Source organism: Coturnix japonica, chromosome 17 (assembly GCF_001577835.2).
Source record: "Coturnix japonica isolate 7356 chromosome 17, Coturnix japonica 2.1, whole genome shotgun sequence".
NCBI lineage: Eukaryota > Metazoa > Chordata > Aves > Galliformes > Phasianidae > Coturnix > Coturnix japonica.
Genome location: NC_029532.1, coordinates 5,171,441 through 5,188,726, shown reverse-complemented (window position 1 = coordinate 5,188,726; position 17,286 = coordinate 5,171,441). Strand labels below are relative to the sequence as shown.

Genomic DNA, 17,286 nt, shown 5'->3' with positions numbered 1-17,286 from the left:
CTTCTTCCTAAGAGAAATAAAGAATCCCTATGAGCTTGTTGTTATGATGTGAGGACGTCTGCAGAGCTTTTTGGAATGATTTCTTTTGTAGCTAAACAGCTCTGAGTTTATTTATGACTACCTATAAAAATCTGCCTTTGTTTCTTTCATTGAGGTGCAGAGGATTTAAGAAAGAGGGGATCAATTTTTTGGACTAATATTTCTCTTGTTTGCTGTGAGTGAGATACGGTACCGTTTACTTAATCCTCCTTCATTAATGCATCCTTGCTCTCTGGTTTGTTTGCTAACATCAAAGCAGCCCAGTGCTCTGAAAAGAAAGCTCCAGTCGTCACCACATGGAAACCCACCTCTGAAACGTAAACCTAAGCCATCAGTCAACAACTTCAAGAAGCGTGTTGCAGAGACTGGCACCAGGGAAAAGGGAAGCTCATCAAAAAGATCTCTTCCTAAGAAGCAACTGACTGCCAACCAAAATGAAAGCCAGAAAAGCAAACTTTTCATTAAGACATCCAGCCTGTTTAGAAACAACCCCGATATCCCAGAAATCCACAGGTATCTTACAGCAATGACAACGAATTTCTGTGCTTGAAATTCACAGTCTTCAATTCTAGCCCTTGCTTGGACAAAGCAATTGCTTGGCGTTCGGTTTCTTTGCTTTCTATGTGAAATACTAATGAGTAATCTTTAACAGTACCCTAATGCTTTGCTTTGTTTCCCCCCTAACTCAGAAAAGCAGTGCAGCAGGTGCAAGAAAATGTTTTCACCACAGACTCTTTTGGCCAGTTGGACCTTCATCCACACCTGGTGAGTGTTGTGGAGGCTTTGTGCCTTAGAACGTGCTATGTGAGATGAGAGATGTGCTTATATAGGCAGTTTGGATAGACTCAGCAGTGCTCTGATTGTGTTGCAGTCTCTTAGCTCAGTGTGCTGACCAGTATCCTGACATATCCCTGCACACAGTGACTCAGCACCCTTTGCTGTTTCCATCTGTAATGTGGAAACCACTGAAAACTATTTGAGAGTATTTTAACAGATCTGGTATTTTGTGTTGTAATGTAATTCTGATGAACTGGGAGAAGTAATTTGAGGATGTTGGAGCTTTTCCATTTGGTTGCCCTGGGTTAGTAGACAATGTGTTTTCTGGTTTTTGCTTTGTCTTGTGCTACAGAAGTAAAAGAAGAGACAGTTTGACAACAAAACTTGTTTACTCCTGTTTGTTCTCTCTCTAGATAGCCACAATAACTACTGTTCTGAAGATATGTAATATGACCAGGTAAGCAAACCCATAAAAACATCACATTTCTCTAACTCTTAAAGCCAATTGTATGTGATTGTTTCATGACATATAATTGGCTTGTGAAAGCAGCAGTTACTGTTTAGCTGACCCACTTTCCATGGAGTTTCTTTCACATTTTGGGACAATAAGCGACTTTTAAGTAAGCAAGTCATTGTCATGAGTAGAGATGAAATCTCAGAGTCCTAGTTCCTTATATGGTAATTGAATCATAAAATCATCCTTTTTTGTGGTTTATCATACCTAATATGTATCTGTAGACTTGCCTCAAAAGCCACCTTTACTGGTGTAGCTATACAGCAGAGATGAACATGCAGAATTAGGGGTAAGCAGTTTTGAAACAGTCATTGTATGTTATAACATTAAGTTTCTGTGCTCTCTTGCATCTGTATTTCCTGACCTGTTTTGTTGGTTACACAGTGTTCAGAAGCAAACAATTCCTGTGCTCCTGCAAGGCAAAGATGCTTTGGTGAGATCTCAGACTGGTTCAGGTCAGTGTTTAATTGCCAGTTTCCATTCCTAGGGCATTTTCAGTTGGATGTGAAATAAAGAACCAAAACATCATGTTCCTAGTACAGCTTATAAGAGTGACAGGCTCTGAACACTGGGGTGGGACTGCTGTGGCACAGACAGATGCTGTGCAAACTTCTGTAATGACACAGTGCACAGCGGTGGGACTGAATGTTGATGTGCAGCTGCCAGCTATTGCACATGGGCTGGTTCCAAGGCTCGTGCTTGGGATGCAAGTCCAGGAGGCCAATGGAGCTAAGCAGTGCACTCTCATCAAATAAACTTATGTGCTTGCTCTACAATTAACTGTCTTGATGTCACATTTTCTTGAGTGGATGGAAATATTTATTTAGATGGATTCTGCCACCTTTCCTTTTTAATTTAAGCCCTAAGTGAGTGATCTGCCGGTCTTCCTTACTAGAAACATTCTACTTAATTAAGACTTTCCCAAGTTCTGACCTCAGTTTAAGAATAGTGGGGTGAATTATACTTTTATTTTCTGGAGTACCACAATTTCCTTTCTTTTTCTTGGATGCTCTTCTAATTTTCTTCCTTTTATGAAGGTAAAACTCTTGCCTACGGAATTCCACTTGTACAGTCTTTGCAAGGAATGGAATCCAAGATACAGGTAGGTGCAACAAGGTATATTTGGTTTTGATAGGAAGATTAATAAAGAATTCCATCTGTTATCTTGAAGTCATCAGTGTCTATTCTTGTTATAAAAATCAACCAATCTCACTTTATTTGTGAATATGGCTTATGTGATTGTCCTATACTGCATATATAGTATACCTATACTCCAGCCCATGGAATAAATGGATGTAATGGAATAAATTCCTGTATGTGGAGTAAAATGTTGGGTATGACTGTGGGTGGGTGTCAGAGCAGAGAAGAGGTGGCAGTAAGGTACTGAGATTGGAAAAAATATTTATTTTTTATTTCTTTTTTAAAGGGGAGGGGAATACCTCAAACTGTGGTGTACAAGCTTGTACTAAAACCCACTAGAATTTGCTTTGTCAGCTATTAGATGTTAATAGTGGAAATGCCATGTGTATTAGCACTGTGTTCTTCTTAGTAGTCTTCTCTGTTTGCAGCGAAGTGATGGGCCTTATGCGCTGGTGTTAGTCCCAACAAGGGAGGTAGGTGACACCTTTTCCTTTCAGTCTCATTGAGAGTTTGAATGTAGGGCAGATGTGGATCCGCAAGAGCCTAAAAACTCTTAGGAAGCATTTGTCCTTTTGCCCTCACAGAAATCAAGTTTACTCTCTGGATGTGTGTTGGCACTTTTGCTTGCTGCCATGCTGAAATATGTTGGAAGAAATCTCTAAGGTTTTCCTTGCAGTTAAACTGGAGAAACTTCCTAGTTCAGTGCATGGGAAGGAGAAGCTTGTCCAACTCATGCAGGGGTTGTTAGTAAAGCCATTGAAATTAGCTTTGTGCATGCATAAGTTTATACAAACACATTGTTTTTAAAGCCTCTCTTTCAAATACATAAGTGAATGCAGAAGATGAGGCTATGAACAGTTGGTTTCTCCTCTGAACTGTCTTCTGTCTGATTTATATGATTTGCAATTGCTAAGGCAATTTCAGAGGAAGGTATCAACCTATTTCTTTTTGTGCATGAAATAATAATAACTTCAACATGGAGAATTGATTACAGGTATCCAGTTTGGGTCCCAGTATTTCATACAGCCTGCAGTGCAATATCTCACCTCAGTTCCACGTAAGGAGAAGGATCTGAAGCTATTTTAAAATTTTACTGCAGTAAGCTCACTGCCTTGCTAGGGTGCTCCATGAATACTAAGCACGTAGGGAACTGCTCATGTTTAAAGCTTGTTTAAAGAGCTTCAATTAAGTGCACTTACGCAGATAACTTGTAATTGCAGTTGGTGTCACTTTTACTTTCTGTTGGAGGCAATGGTCTTTCTTGAAAGCTTGGCAAAGGTCAGAGCATTTAAAAAAGCTTTTCACCCATAACTAAGCCCTGGTCACTTACTGGTGTTCCGTGAGTGAGTCAGTGCCACCACTGCCATTCTCAGTCTTCCTTGTTGCTGTGGTGTGACCATCTATTGGGCAGCACATGGAGCACAATGGTGAAATGTTTCTTAATCCAAATTTTGGGTGACTTGCAAGCTTTGTGTGACCCATCTCTGTTGTCCTTACTGGGAAATGAAGGGATAGTAAGATCCAGCAGTGTGATCACTCCATGCGCAGGGGAGGGAATAATGTGGCCTTTCCTGACTGCTAGAAGACAACTTGTTTTAACCTCTGGGCTCTGCATTTCCTTTTTGTAGTGATTTTCTTCCAGGAGTTGTAGAACTTTCCTTTTTACTCCTCCAGCAGAGCAAAATCTTCTGTACCTCCAACTTATTTTCTCCCTGGGGCATTCACAGAGGCCAGCAGATGTCTGTGTAGTCCTCAGAGCTGCCTTGTAAACCTGAACCAATAGAGAGGTTTTTGAACAGGTGCAAGTATAATAGAATTATTCAAGGTAATAGGCAATTAATTAAAACAAACAACAACACTAATCAAGGATGGATTTAGGATTCTGGAAATAGATGTGACTGTGTTATTTTACAGATTGTTTTGAGCCTAAAATGGGACTTAGTGTCCATTAGCAGGCTTTCTCAGAACTCACTTTTTTATGTTGATTTCCTCAGCTTGCACTCCAGACTTTTGATACGATACAGAAGCTACTCAAGGTAACAATTCAATTCCCTGTTGTTTTTTTGTTTGGTTGTGTTGTTTTCTTTTTCCTTGGATCATCTTGGAAGTGCTTACAATGACACAATCCATTTTACTGATATTTACTGGGCTGATGGGTTTCGGATGGGGAGTAGAAGTTATTTTGCCAGTTGAAAAGCTGGAGAAGTCAGAAGGCTTTTAGAAGTCATTAAATGGTGATGTGTTCCTTTTTGCTGAGGCAAAATGTCTTACAGTGGGGTTAGAACGTATCTAAATGGTTTATCTCATCCATATTCCCACTCTGTCTTCTGGTTTTCCTTGAAATAATTATGGACTTTCCATATCTTTTTTAATGCTGGAATTAGTATTTGGTTGTTTCGTGGTGAGGTTTAAAGTACTTCAGTGTTTCATAGTAGTTACAAGTTGTGTTGAGCTGTCTCTTGTTGTGGAATTGGGATCTTTCAATACTGGGCAGTAGTGTTCTTTCATGACCTCAAGCAATTGAAGATGGCCTTCAGCTATGAAGTCTGATTGCTGCCCCTCTCCCCTCTGATTTTTTTGCTTGGTTACATATAATATGTCATAACTATCAATTGCCATTGTGACCCAAATCAGGAGATTTAGATCGTGATCTGACTAGACAACTGAAGAGTGTAATTTTCTTGGGTAATTACCAAGAGAGAAAACCAGTTGATCTCTTTTTGGCAGAGATGATATTGTATGGATCTTGCTTGGACATCCTTCTTATTTTAAGCCTTCCAAAGGAGCGCTTTTTGTTAGAAACTGTTTTGTTGGAGTATTTTTGGCAAGCAGTGACCCATGCAAACTTAAACTTATTGACCGGTCACGCATTTGTGCAATCCTTACAAGCTGTGCTCTGTGTCTGTCCTGCAGTTCTTCTCAAGCGAGGCAATGACAGCCCTGTGCTTTGATTATCTCCCCTGTAAATATTGGGCAGTGCTGGATTTGATGAAGAGCTGGGCCTCATTAAAGTAAATGGCAAAAACTCCTGCTAGTATCAATGAGACTGACATTTTATGTGTAGACATGGTGACTGTGTGCCTGTAGGGCTGTGTACATACAAATAAACTTCATAGATCCTGTGTCTTTCTTAAGTCTTCCTTGGCCGCAGGAGGATATTGCTTAAAGGCAAGATGAAGAAATAGCAATGTAGCTTGTCTTTGAACATTTAGACTTCATGGGGAGAAGGAAAAGAAATATTATTATGTGTGTGGAAGTGGTGCAAAGATGATTTCACTTCTATCTTCCCAGACAATGTAGGGAGTAAGTTACATGCCTAGAACTAGAGGTGCCATTGATATTTAGCTGTGGGTGAGATAGTGCATGTAGATTGTATCCGTTAGATCAAATCAGGCACGCTCTGCTGCCAGCCCTGTCTTTTCTCTTTTTGCCAAGAAGAATAACTTTTTTATTAGGCTCTGTTTTCTTTATGAAGAAGAACCTATGTTGCTCTTGGTTTTCCTTTCTGTAGCCATTTACCTGGATTGTGCCTGGAGTGCTTATGGGGGGAGAAAAGAGAAAATCAGAAAAAGCCAGGTAGGAAACCAACTTCTTAAATTGCAATTTGGGTTCTTCTGCTTTCCAGCCTTTTTATCTGTTGCTCTTCTTTGGAGTGCTTTTCTTACTGAGCAAGGGAGTTGTGGGTTTGGTTCTAGCTGTGATCCCCCTGGATCTTATACAGATACAGTGGCTGGGTCAGCAGGAAACATTCGCTTTCCTCGGTTGAATCTATCTCTAAAGTGTTGATGAGCCTTCTGAGAAGATGATCTCCTGTGTCAGTATTATTTCTCTTCTGACAAACACTTATATTTGCTTACCACCAAGTGCAGCCTGTAGTATTTGTTACGGGGGAAATTGGTTTCTGGAGAAGAGATTTCCTGGTGTTAAAAATCTTTCTTTTCCCTTTTCAAAAATTGAACTGTAAGCCAGTAATCCAGAATGGAGTTTTCATTTGTCTATGTATAAGCATATACACAGAAGGAAGTTTACTCTTGACAGTAAAACATACTCGATTTGAAGGAAAACCTGGCTTGCATTCTTTAGCGGTTTTAATATTACTGATGTTTCTTTCCACCTTGTCTGTATCACTGAATGCACTGCTGTGAATATCAGTGATGACTAAAGGTGAAAGTGGGCTGTGCAAGGAATTCCAGTTTTTAACATTAAGAAAGTACTGTTCTCATCTTACTATGGTGATGATTTTTCCTCTTTAGGTTCCAGTTCATCATTCCAGGGTCCTATTCCAGAGTTTCTGCTGATCTGTGTCAGTTTTTCTCTTTATTTATTTTGTGGTTTTGTTTTTGTTTGTTCTTTTTTTCTTTTTAAATCAGATTACGGAAGGGGATAAATATCCTTATTTCAACTCCTGGTCGCCTGGTTGATCACATCAAGTCCACTAAATGTATTCATTTCCGTCGCATTCAGTGGCTGATCATTGATGAAGCAGACAGGTAAACTTACAGGTGATTAGGTACAGAAAAGAATGAAGTTACCTCCTGCATCTACATGGATAATGCATTAAAAAATATTGAATATCTTCAAACCGTTCATGCTCAGTGGCCTCGGTCAAGCAGCAGATGCCTGAGATTAGGAAGAAATGTCCTGTCTGGACAGATTACTCTACTGTTATTCAACAACAGAGATTCTCTGTGTCTTCTGACATATCTGACTCTGGCAATACCTGAAGACGAGGCGTAAAGCTAGATGGGCCAAAGATCTGTTCAGCTCTAGCATTTCTGCTGTTTTTAATTGGATTATGTAGGCTTAAGACTTCCTTCTCATTCCTTCCTTACAGCATCTTTTGTCATTTCTGTTGCTTTTGTAGGATCCTGGACCTGGGCTTTGAGAAGGATGTAACTGTGATACTTAATGCTTTAAATGCTGAGGGGGAGACGCGTCAGAACGTCCTGCTCTCAGCCACACTCACTGAAGGTAGGTTACAGAGAGATGGTCATCTTGTTTAGCTGAAAAATTCACAGGGAACTGCAAAGTATTTGAGTCTTACAGCCCAGCAAGAAGCTCTTTGCAGAAGTGGAATAATGCCTATTGATTTTATGGGGTTTATGACGCTTCTTTGTTACTGGAATTTCTGTCAGTGTGTTTATGTATATGTCACACATGTTCCAGAGCCACGAACCTGGCAAGCACTGTTTGTTTTTTAATGTTATTTCTTTCCTTACCTATGAGCTAAGGCAAAAAAAAACTAAGTAGAGGGCAGGACAGTTGCTGTGTTGTTTGCTCTGTATCTTACAGTTAATTGCTGAGGGTGGAATTGAGCCAGGCCAAGTGACTCTTATGCTCTTGGTAAATGCAAAGTAACACAGTTAGCTGGAGTAGGGTCTTGTGACGCTTTTGGTGAAGTCCACAGCAATTATGTTTGGATAAGGCCAAAAAATCTGAAGTTTGTGTAAGTGCTCTCTCTGTATTTGAAGCATTACGTGTTCATTGCCCTTTGCTGTTTTTCACTGGAATTGCATTGTTGTATGATCACCTTCCCCAGCAGCACACCAGATTGAGCCTCATGTATTTTTCATTTCCTGTTGTTTAGGAGTAACACGGTTGGCTGATATCAGTTTGAATGATCCCATCAGAATTTCCATAGCAGATGAAATCCGAAAGAGTCTCAAACCAGTGTTACAAACAGAAAAAGAAGCTAATAGTTCCTCAAACTCTATGGACCAGGAAAACTTTGCTGTTCCAGAGAAGCTTAAGCAGTATTTCGTGATGGTTCCCAGCAAATTGAGGCTTGTCACATTAGCAGCTTTTATCCTAGAGAAATGCAAGGTGAGACTCTTGTTTGCATTTATGTTATTAAGTGGCCTTTTGCTCATTTCAGCTCCTACATCTCTTAGTCTGTCAGGGTTAGCATGGATTACATATAAAGCTGTGAACTTATGTCTTTCATGCTGACAGTGAGGTAATTTCTTCAGTGGCTTAGCCTTTGGTTTCAGACTCCTTAATGGATATTTCTGGGTAATTGTATCTACAGAAGAGGAACTCAGGTAGATGCCCTGAGGTCTTGGAGCTGGGAGAGGCCTGCGGGAAATGGTTAAGTGCAATTTTCTTGTTTTCTTGCAGTATGAAAAGCAACATAAGATGATCATCTTTTTCTCCAGTTGTGAACAAGTGGAATTCCACTACGAGCTCCTTGTTAATGTCCTTTCAGGAGAGCTGGACTCTGAACAACCGAAACGTTCATCTGTCTCCTCTGTGCAATTACAGTTTCTACGACTGCATGGCAACATGGGACAGGAAGTAAGCATTATCAAAATGGCAGGATACGCAGTTTTGTTCCTTATTCAGTGTGATTTATTTTGTGGTTATTTTTGGGAGGAGGGCAGAAGAGAGGACAGCGAATCATTTCACCTCTAGGGGCCTCACTCTTCCATCTGCTAATGAGAATAAGGATATTGTCCTACTTCTGAAAAGTACTTTGGTAGCTATATCCTAAAAAGCTGAAGAGGAAAGAGGAACTATTTCAGCAGGCTGAGGTAGCCGTTCAGTATTCCCAGTGGGCATCCTTAAACCATTTATGTATCCATGCTTCTTTTTCATGCAGTCAAGAAAGACTTTTGATGCCAGAGGCAAACTTCATCCAAGCCCCAAAATGTTACTACATGATAAGTTGACCCCTATTAGATGAGAATGGAGTAGTTTGGCATTGATTTTAGAGAACAGTGTTTGACAGGCTACTCATTTCGCTGGGCTGGAATAATAGCAAGATAATGATGATTACCCCAAAATAAATGGATTTTAGCAGGGCGGGCCTGGATGATGAATTTGGAGTTTGCTGCAGGGAGCTGAGAGGCCAAAAGAGCACCAAATAAGCTGTCACTGCAGTGTTTTTCTCAATAACTGAGGGAGCTCCCTTGAAACTTCAGCCCCTGATCTTGCCCTTAGCCTGTGATAGAGAGAGCTGCTGCTCCACTCTGAGCTGCACAGCAGAGATGGTAAATGAATAGAGCTTTTCTGATGAAGCAAGAGGTGAAGAGCCATTGTTTTTCTCACTCATTCCCATCCTGTGGAGACCAGAAACATGTGCTTTGCTGTCCCTGCATTCTGGCCTTTCCTCAACCTGCCTGTCTGAGCGAGTGAGCAGGCCTGGTCTGGCCCAACTCTACCCTGACCAGCTGTTAAGGCAACAGAACACCACTAAGTAGCTGGCACCAGGGGAAGGGTTTTGCCTTTTTAGTACCCAGTGTGTAATTAGTGCTTGATGTCTTCAAATTAAGAGCATTAATGGAGCTAAATTGTGGATCCCATATGGTACTGCTGAGCACGGCTGCTGTCATTGTCAACAAGATACAGCGTGCTCTCTTCTTTAATTTTTGTCAGCAGAGGGTTCAGCATGTCAGCAAGGCCCAAGTTTCCCTTCTTTCCTAGAACAATAAGTCTAGCTGGGAGTCAAGTGTGTAAAGCTGTTTCTGTATCATCAACGTAGCAGGCTGTTCACTTAGCCCCTAACTCTTAGGAGGAAAGGTTGGAACATGGAGGGTGAGGATATTTTGGAAGAAAGAGGAAAAGGGCACAGGAAGAAGATGGGAATGGTATGTTAGAAGCCAGAGACAGTCTGAGCTCTGGAAAGGACAAGAGTAAATGAAGTAAGATCAAAGAAGGGTGAGCGTACAGTTGTTTCTTACAGCTGGGGTGGACAAAAACAGCTGAATAGGTGTTACTGGCAAATGTGAAGACCAAATGCTGTTGAGGCCTTCAATTACTGGTTGTCAGAGGTTGACTGATGTGACAGCAAATATGTCTGTGATGTCACATGGGACTCTTGGCAGGGCAGCATGGTGTCTGGGACTGTGGGCAGCCTTATCTTGGAGACTGACCTCAGTTTAGAAGTGGAGTAGCAGGAATCGTGTTGTTACAGACTAGAGATGGGGATACAGCTTTGGAGCTGATTTTTGGGTCCCATCTCAGTGTCATCAGTCCGGGTTTTCAGGAGCCCATGGGGTGGCCCTTATGGGTGCAAGGGCCCTCCTCATTGCTGGGGCCACGGGAGGGCGCCCAGGGAGCTCTATGGAGGCTGCCTCAAAGGCTGGGAGCCCACCTCCTCCTTGACTCAGCCCAGGAGTTTCTGACCAAGGTCTCCTTTCCCTTGTCCTGTTGCTTTGGAAACTTATCCAATGGTTCTCATGTGCAGCTGAGCATCTTCAGGACTTAATGATCTGATTTGATCAAGAGCATTTGGGTTTGCCCCCTTGTGCCGTCCTGACCATGCATCTGTACCATACTTTTTCATTTGAGCCTGACTGCTCTTGAAGCTAGGCACGAGAGAGGTTGAAATGGGCATAGCTGTTACTCTAGCTAATTTGCTTTGAGGTTGATTGTGATGTGCATACATATTATTCATTTCTTCTGTTCTAATCCTCTAGGAAAGAACAGAGGTCTTCCAGGAGTTCCTAAAATCCAATACCGGCATCTTACTTTGCACTGTAAGTATCTTAGTCCCTTTGCAGCACCTTGCTAATGGGCCTGCCTGGTAATCTAATGGTAGAACAGAGGACTTGGCACTGGACTGTAATTCCATCTCACTGCCTGACCTTGAGGAAGGTCATCTCCTTTTTCTGCATCTCACATGTTAAATAAGGGCTGGTGCCCTCTTTGCAAACTATTGCATGATCTTTTGCAGTAGGGCACCATATGCAGAAAAAAATGTGTGTCTTATACAACAGCCTCTGAGTATGTTGCATGGCCGTATGTCTGCAAAAATCTGTTCATTTGAAGCTGGAACCTTGCCCTCTGTGTGCAGTCAATAGAAAGCAATCCTAATTTGTAGCATGCCCCGTAACTGCCAGGTAAATTGGATGTGGTGTGATATTTTCCTTCTTAATGACTACCCCAAGGTTAAAAACGAAAACCTGCAGGGATGGAAGGGAAGCCCTACCAGAGAATGGTGTCATTAGAAATGCACATGCTCTGCTGCTCTCCATGGTTTGCCCTTCAAGCTTCCTTCACGGGTGCTGAGGGAGAAATTCTTGTCCTCTACTGAAGTTTGCTGGCACCCTTGTGTTACGGTGGCACCTTCTACTTTCCGTTTCTGACCTGTCGGTGCCACAGTTAGCCTGCTGCAGTGGTGCAGAAGGCTGCACGATTTGCTCTCTAATAGTGGCAGCTGTTGATCTGAAAATGTGTGAATCTTGGCGATTTCTACCCACTGCAAACTTGTAAATTACAGCGATCGGGAGTAATTAGAGCTGAGAAACCCTCTCTAGCTCTGAAATGACTCCTGTTCTTACAGTACATTGTTCTTAAAGGAAACTAGTTACAATTTATTTTTTTTTCAGAGAATGGGGGCTAGTTGTTTTTCTTATTTTTATGTGCCCAGTTCTGAACTGGGACTGCCACGTATATAGGAGCATTTGACTTAACATTGCCAAACTGTATTTTGTATCACCTGTAAAGATATATGTATTACCTGCTCCTCTTCTATATAAAGGCTTTACAACGAATTGATCAAGGTCAAAATGTATCTTTGCCATTCGTAAGTGTAACTGTTACTTGATTTTCCTGTATCTGGAGATAATACTTAAGTGTCTCAGGTGAGGACCATACCAAGCTTACTAGTTCACTGGTGCAAATAAAGTATTCTGAAGATAAGTAGCATATGGTAAATGCTGTATACTAAATAGGTAAACTGTGCTATCCTTCTTGCACGCTCTATCTGTAACTGAGAAATTTCAAGGACTTATTTTGATACTGAAATTTCTCTGTAAGGAGTTCACGGAGATGCTGAATGTTCAGTTTTAGACAAATATAAAATAGAATTATTGCAAACACTCTTACGTCTTTCATTGGGATAACAGTCCCTGGGTAGGGCAATTTGGTGTGGAAATGCAGCCTGTGGCAGGAAAAATATGGCAGGAAACATACAGCTGATGGCAGGGTAGGAAGAAAAATAAGTTAGATAAAGAAATCTCAGTGGATGGGATTCCCCTCTTGAGACACTGGAGATGTGGCTTGATTTCCTGCCATGCCACAGACTCCATACAAGTGGATGTGGAATGGTGATGACAAGGCAGGTAGCCACGTGTCAACTGAGTGATGATGGTGGCGTGTTTGCTCCTGACCTGTCGTAAGTGGGAGTTAATGTGTATTAGCTTCGATTGCAGCGAAGAGAGTAGTGTAAGGTGATGCATTTATCATAACCCTTCTTCATTTTGCAGTCTGAGCTACTTTGCATTTACTGCAAGGCAGGGGATGCAAATCCTGACAGTTACAGTTACTATGGCTCAGCTGGCACATGGTTAGCATGTTAAGTACGGAAAGTTGTACGTCTAGGTCCAGAATAATCTCTGCGTTTCAGTTCCCCATCTGTAAGATGGGGATAGTAGCACTCTTCTATCTTACAGAGATGTTGGGAGGACAAATGCATTGAAACCAGGAGGTGGCCTGTTACCACAGTAATGGGGACCATATGGACGCCTTAATATAGAGATAGGCTTTGCACTAGTCCCACATTACAGGTGCCTCCCCAACGCAGATGTCCAAAGGGCAGCCAGGCTCTGTGACCACCTCCTGCCCCTGAGGGCATTGCTTTTTTTTGATGCTTTTATTCATATCAGCAAAAAATGTGCAGTGGGTTCTGTTCGCTTCGCTGCAAAACCACGTTTTGTGCCCTCAACATTTTGAAACTTGGCTCACAAAAGAGCAGCACAAATAATGTTACTGTCCTTCCCTTGTCCCTTATGCCATGTTCTCCACCCATCTTTCCGCTCCAGTAAGCAATGGGACCTGCTGTTCCTTTTATTAATTTGCTCTATGTCATATGTATATTAGTATAGTCCATGAAATATTTTCTGCAGACAAGAAGATAAAGAAGGGCTGTATATCTCAGAGGGTCTCATCCAGATTTATTTCTCTCTCCTTCACTGAAGTTCTTTGCGGCTTCCTTTGGGATGTGCCTTTTAAACAAGTTCATCTCTTCCAGGGAGAGAGGAAAGATCATTTGGAGATTGTTTGCTGTTTACTCAGTCACGCTAACTCATCTTGCCAGTTTTCTGGCGGCCCCAGCCAAGAGCTTTCGCCTCTGACAGCTTCTGTGCTCTCTCCTTCCTCCTCTGATTACGCAGCCCAATCTGTCACCCTGCCGACGGGGGTCTCTACCCTGCTGATGGCTTTCCACACTCGGCAGTAATGACTTTTGGCAGGCCGGGAAGGCGCGAGAGCTTCTTCCCCAGCTTGGAGAGCCGTTAGGTCCTCTCTGCCTGTTAGCTAAAGCACTTTGTGAGGTTCTTTGGTAAATAAATGAGTCATTTTAATCCAACTGACAGCCTGGCACCTGAGCAAGCTGCCTTCCATCTGTACTTCTAGGCCTCATGTAGGCAGCCAATTGTCAAGCTCAGGGCCTTCAAGACCTCACCATTGAGTGTCTTTCAAAAGCAACTTTAGCAATTTCCTTTGCCCTAATTAGATTGTGAGCAAACGAAGGCCACTGCAGAAGTTTTGTGGCTCTGCTGTTTCTGATATTCTGCAGCAATGCACTTTGCTCTCTGTATGGGGTTTTTGCCCTTTGTTTCCTTGCATCCAACCCCTCTCTCTCCCTCACCACCTCTGCCACGTACCATGAGGATGGGCTGCTGATGTGAATTGTTAGGAGAAGGAATTTCAGCATGTGTGTGAGTCTTCAGGTAGGCTGGACTTTTAAATTATGCCATTCTGTGATTTGCAGTTGGGATCAGGCCAGGTATGTGGTTAAGGCTTTAGGTTATTATTTGGTTAGCTTTGGCATTTTCTTCAAAATCATGCTGGAGTTGTTTCTTTCTCTTTGCTCCTGTGAGATGGGCATTTAGTTCTCCTTCTCACTGCCCATTGAAAGGAAAAGGTAGTGATGTCATCAATCAGGTGTCATAGTCTTCATTTCCCGGTTATTAAGGAATGGTGGTATGATAAATATATGGGAGGGATAATGTTTGGGGCAATGGGGAAGAAGTGAAAGTAGTGAACTGGGAATCTGTCAGGCTTCTTGAAAGAGCATTGGCAGCACGTTAGTGTTTCAGTGCAGGAAATAAATGTAGTGATGGTAAACGTGCAGGAAACAAATGTAGTGCTGGTAAAACAGGATAATTGTTGTTTGAGCTGTATTCTCTTTCCTGGTACAATGACCCAAAAGTGTTTTTCTAAAGATGTGAAAAGCAAGAAGCTCGGCAGAGGAAGGCAAATCATCTCCAACTTTTTATCCTAATTCTACCCTGCTGCTGCCTACCAGGGTCTTTGTGAAAAGGGAGCTCCAGGAGACGCAGGTGGACTGATATTGAGAAATCTTTGAGAGTTTGCAAAACACTCCAATTACCAGTAAATCCCAAGATACTTCTGAAAGAAAGCCAAGTTAAACCCCAAGAGAATAGCTGCTGATACATGTCAGTAACAGCTGAATGGAGTTGGTGGCATTTTGAAAGCAGTAGCGAATGCAAGGCTGAAAGATGGGAAAGAGCCTCCTCCTGAAATGTACCTGGCTCTTTATCATGATTTTGGTTAACCTTTCAACTTCTCTGCTTCCTTTGGAAAATGTGTATGGGAATGATGCTGTCTGCAGCAGTGGTTGCAGTTGAGAAAAGGTATCTTAGAAGAGGAGGGAAATGGTCCTGGTGGATAAGAGGGGTGGTCCCTTTCTCTGCAGTTGTGCGTGTGTAGGAGATGAATGCTTGTAGGGATACCACGGTTATCTGCATGTCTCAGGTAAGCTGCCCTTGTCCCAAGGTCAGAGCCCTCTGCTCAGCTACAGCCTTTCCTAGACTGCTAGGTATGAGAAAGAACACAGAACAGGAAAAGACCAAAGACTTGTCAGCATGGAAGTACATAGCAGAACCAGCAGAATCAGACGTCAGCACTCCTGTCTGATTGTGCTATAGAGTTCATAATCTTGTTATCCTGGTAACTGCTGTACACGTTCCCTGACTTCTCTTGATTTATTTTCTCCAGCCTCTTTAAATGGCTTTTTGTACATCTGTTCATCTGACTCTGGGAACAAGTCGTTTCTTAATGAGCGTGTTGGAGTGGAAGTGCATATTATTTCAGAGTGGGCGCTGTGGAAACTGTCTCCTCCTTTACTGCAGTTGGAGCCACAAAGCAGCCTGGCTAGTGCTTATGGAAAGGCCTTTGCTGCCAAAACATCAGCTTCCTCGTCTCTTAACGTGTGTGGGAGTCGCATGAAAACACTTCAGTGGGTGGCTGACACATTTTTAGTACATTAAGCTCCTGCTTACATTCTTAATATATTCTATTTTGCGACTAGCTAAAAGATACATGTGTTCCAAAACATTACCTAACAGAGTTAAATCTGCACACCTGCTCTGTTACTGCGCGTGGTGAATGTAAAATCCAAGGAGTATGTGAGGACATTACTAATGAACAGAGCATCAAGTAGGGAGATTGAAGCACGCTTGCACTCTCTCTCCATTTTGAACAATATTTAAACTGTTTCCTCTCTGACGGGTATATTTTTGAGCTGCATTGTCTGCAGATAACTAAAGGGTCTCACTCAAGCCCTTCTCCAAGTTGATGGGTTTGCTCACCAGCTGGCACATCAAACCATGTGCCTGACAGTCACTTCAGACTGTTTTCTTCAGGGCTGAGTTTTGTTTCTCCAAATTAAAGCCAGACTGATGAAAATCTGAGGCATGGCTGAAGTCCCCTCCCCTTGAGTTGTCCTTCAGTTTCCTGTGGATTACACTAAATTCTTTGTTGGCCTTTTATTTTTTAATCACAGCACCAGGTGACCTGCAAGTCTTCTGCTCCTCAGCTTCATATCATCACTTAGGAAATGATGAATTAGTTCTTGGCAGAGAACAGTGCACTTTTGGATGTTCTACTCCAGGCCTAGGATCACTGATCATTCATTTTGTGGCTGTTTTCCTTTTTATCATTAGCAGACTGGTTATAGTTCTTGCAGGAAGAGAAGTTAGCACAGCAGTATTAACTTCCAGGGGTTTAATTCTGCCTCTCTCATTGTTTGGGTGGTTATGTGCTACAAGCAGGTCTGTTTCATCAGTGAAACAAGCTGAAGAACCAAAGGTGTACCATTAAAGTCATTGACTCTCTGATGTAATGTAAAGCCACTGTAGCAAACTGCTGAAATTCAACACTGCTCTCCTGAAAGACTCCAAGCTTTGGCCCAAGGTAGTGGAATGCTTTTAACTGTGTTAACCTGATAACAGCCTCCCTTGTATTCAAAGATCTTCAGTAGTTTTGACCTTCAGCCCATCTCACCCAAAAACAGGCACATAAAATGTGTAGCCAGTTGTTTCCCAGCATAATCACAGTCCCTGCAGAGTTCTTAATTTGCTGAGATCTGCGAAGCATTTTTACTTGGTAATTTCCTTGTTCATTTTAAAGGACGTCGCGGCTCGTGGACTGGACCTGCCTCAAGTCACGTGGATTGTGCAGGTAGGTTTGCTGTGTATGTATATATTAAGCGCAGTCCTGCTTAGATGAACTCCCTTTCCAGTCCAGACCCTCGTTCTGCAGTTGGCTGGTCCTTATGCTGAAGCCTCCTTCCTTCAAAGAGGAATCTGGGTGCATGAAGCAGATTTCATTTTTGTAGAAGATTGATAATTAAAGGAAAGGTTATTTGAATTGGGGAAAAATGGTTTAGAGATCCTCATATATCAAGTGTCACGTGGGTAAAAAGAACAGGGCACAACGCATTGGTGAAACAACCTTTTAATTTCTACCCCATCCCTTCAAGTAACAAATTTGATTTTAATTTAGCGTTCTTAAAGATGAGTGATTCTGTAGCAGCTAGCTGGTCAGAGAAGGCTGGGGAAGTAAAGTCT

General features: G+C 42.2%; 1 protein-coding gene across 2 annotated transcripts in view; it reads left to right on the top strand.

Annotated features, from left to right (window-relative positions):
* The window catches only part of DDX31 (DEAD-box helicase 31), a 42,332-nt gene that overhangs the window by 1,271 nt on the left and 23,775 nt on the right, over positions 1-17,286 (top strand). The window contains exons 2-15 of one of the 2 annotated variants that reach the window (XM_015879292.2): positions 299-552; positions 729-804; positions 1,230-1,273; positions 1,715-1,785; positions 2,368-2,432; positions 2,899-2,943; positions 4,465-4,506; positions 5,982-6,046; positions 6,841-6,960; positions 7,335-7,441; positions 8,058-8,293; positions 8,588-8,764; positions 10,888-10,947; positions 16,847-16,897. In XM_015879292.2, the coding sequence (XP_015734778.1) occupies positions 299-552; positions 729-804; positions 1,230-1,273; positions 1,715-1,785; positions 2,368-2,432; positions 2,899-2,943; positions 4,465-4,506; positions 5,982-6,046; positions 6,841-6,960; positions 7,335-7,441; positions 8,058-8,293; positions 8,588-8,764; positions 10,888-10,947; positions 16,847-16,897 (1,413 nt within the window). Of the gene's footprint in view, positions 1-295; positions 553-728; positions 805-1,229; positions 1,274-1,714; positions 1,786-2,367; positions 2,433-2,898; positions 2,944-4,464; positions 4,507-5,981; positions 6,047-6,840; positions 6,961-7,334; positions 7,442-8,057; positions 8,294-8,587; positions 8,765-10,887; positions 10,948-16,846; positions 16,898-17,286 lie in introns of both variants that reach the window. The other variant, XM_015879291.2, reaches the window with a different exon arrangement.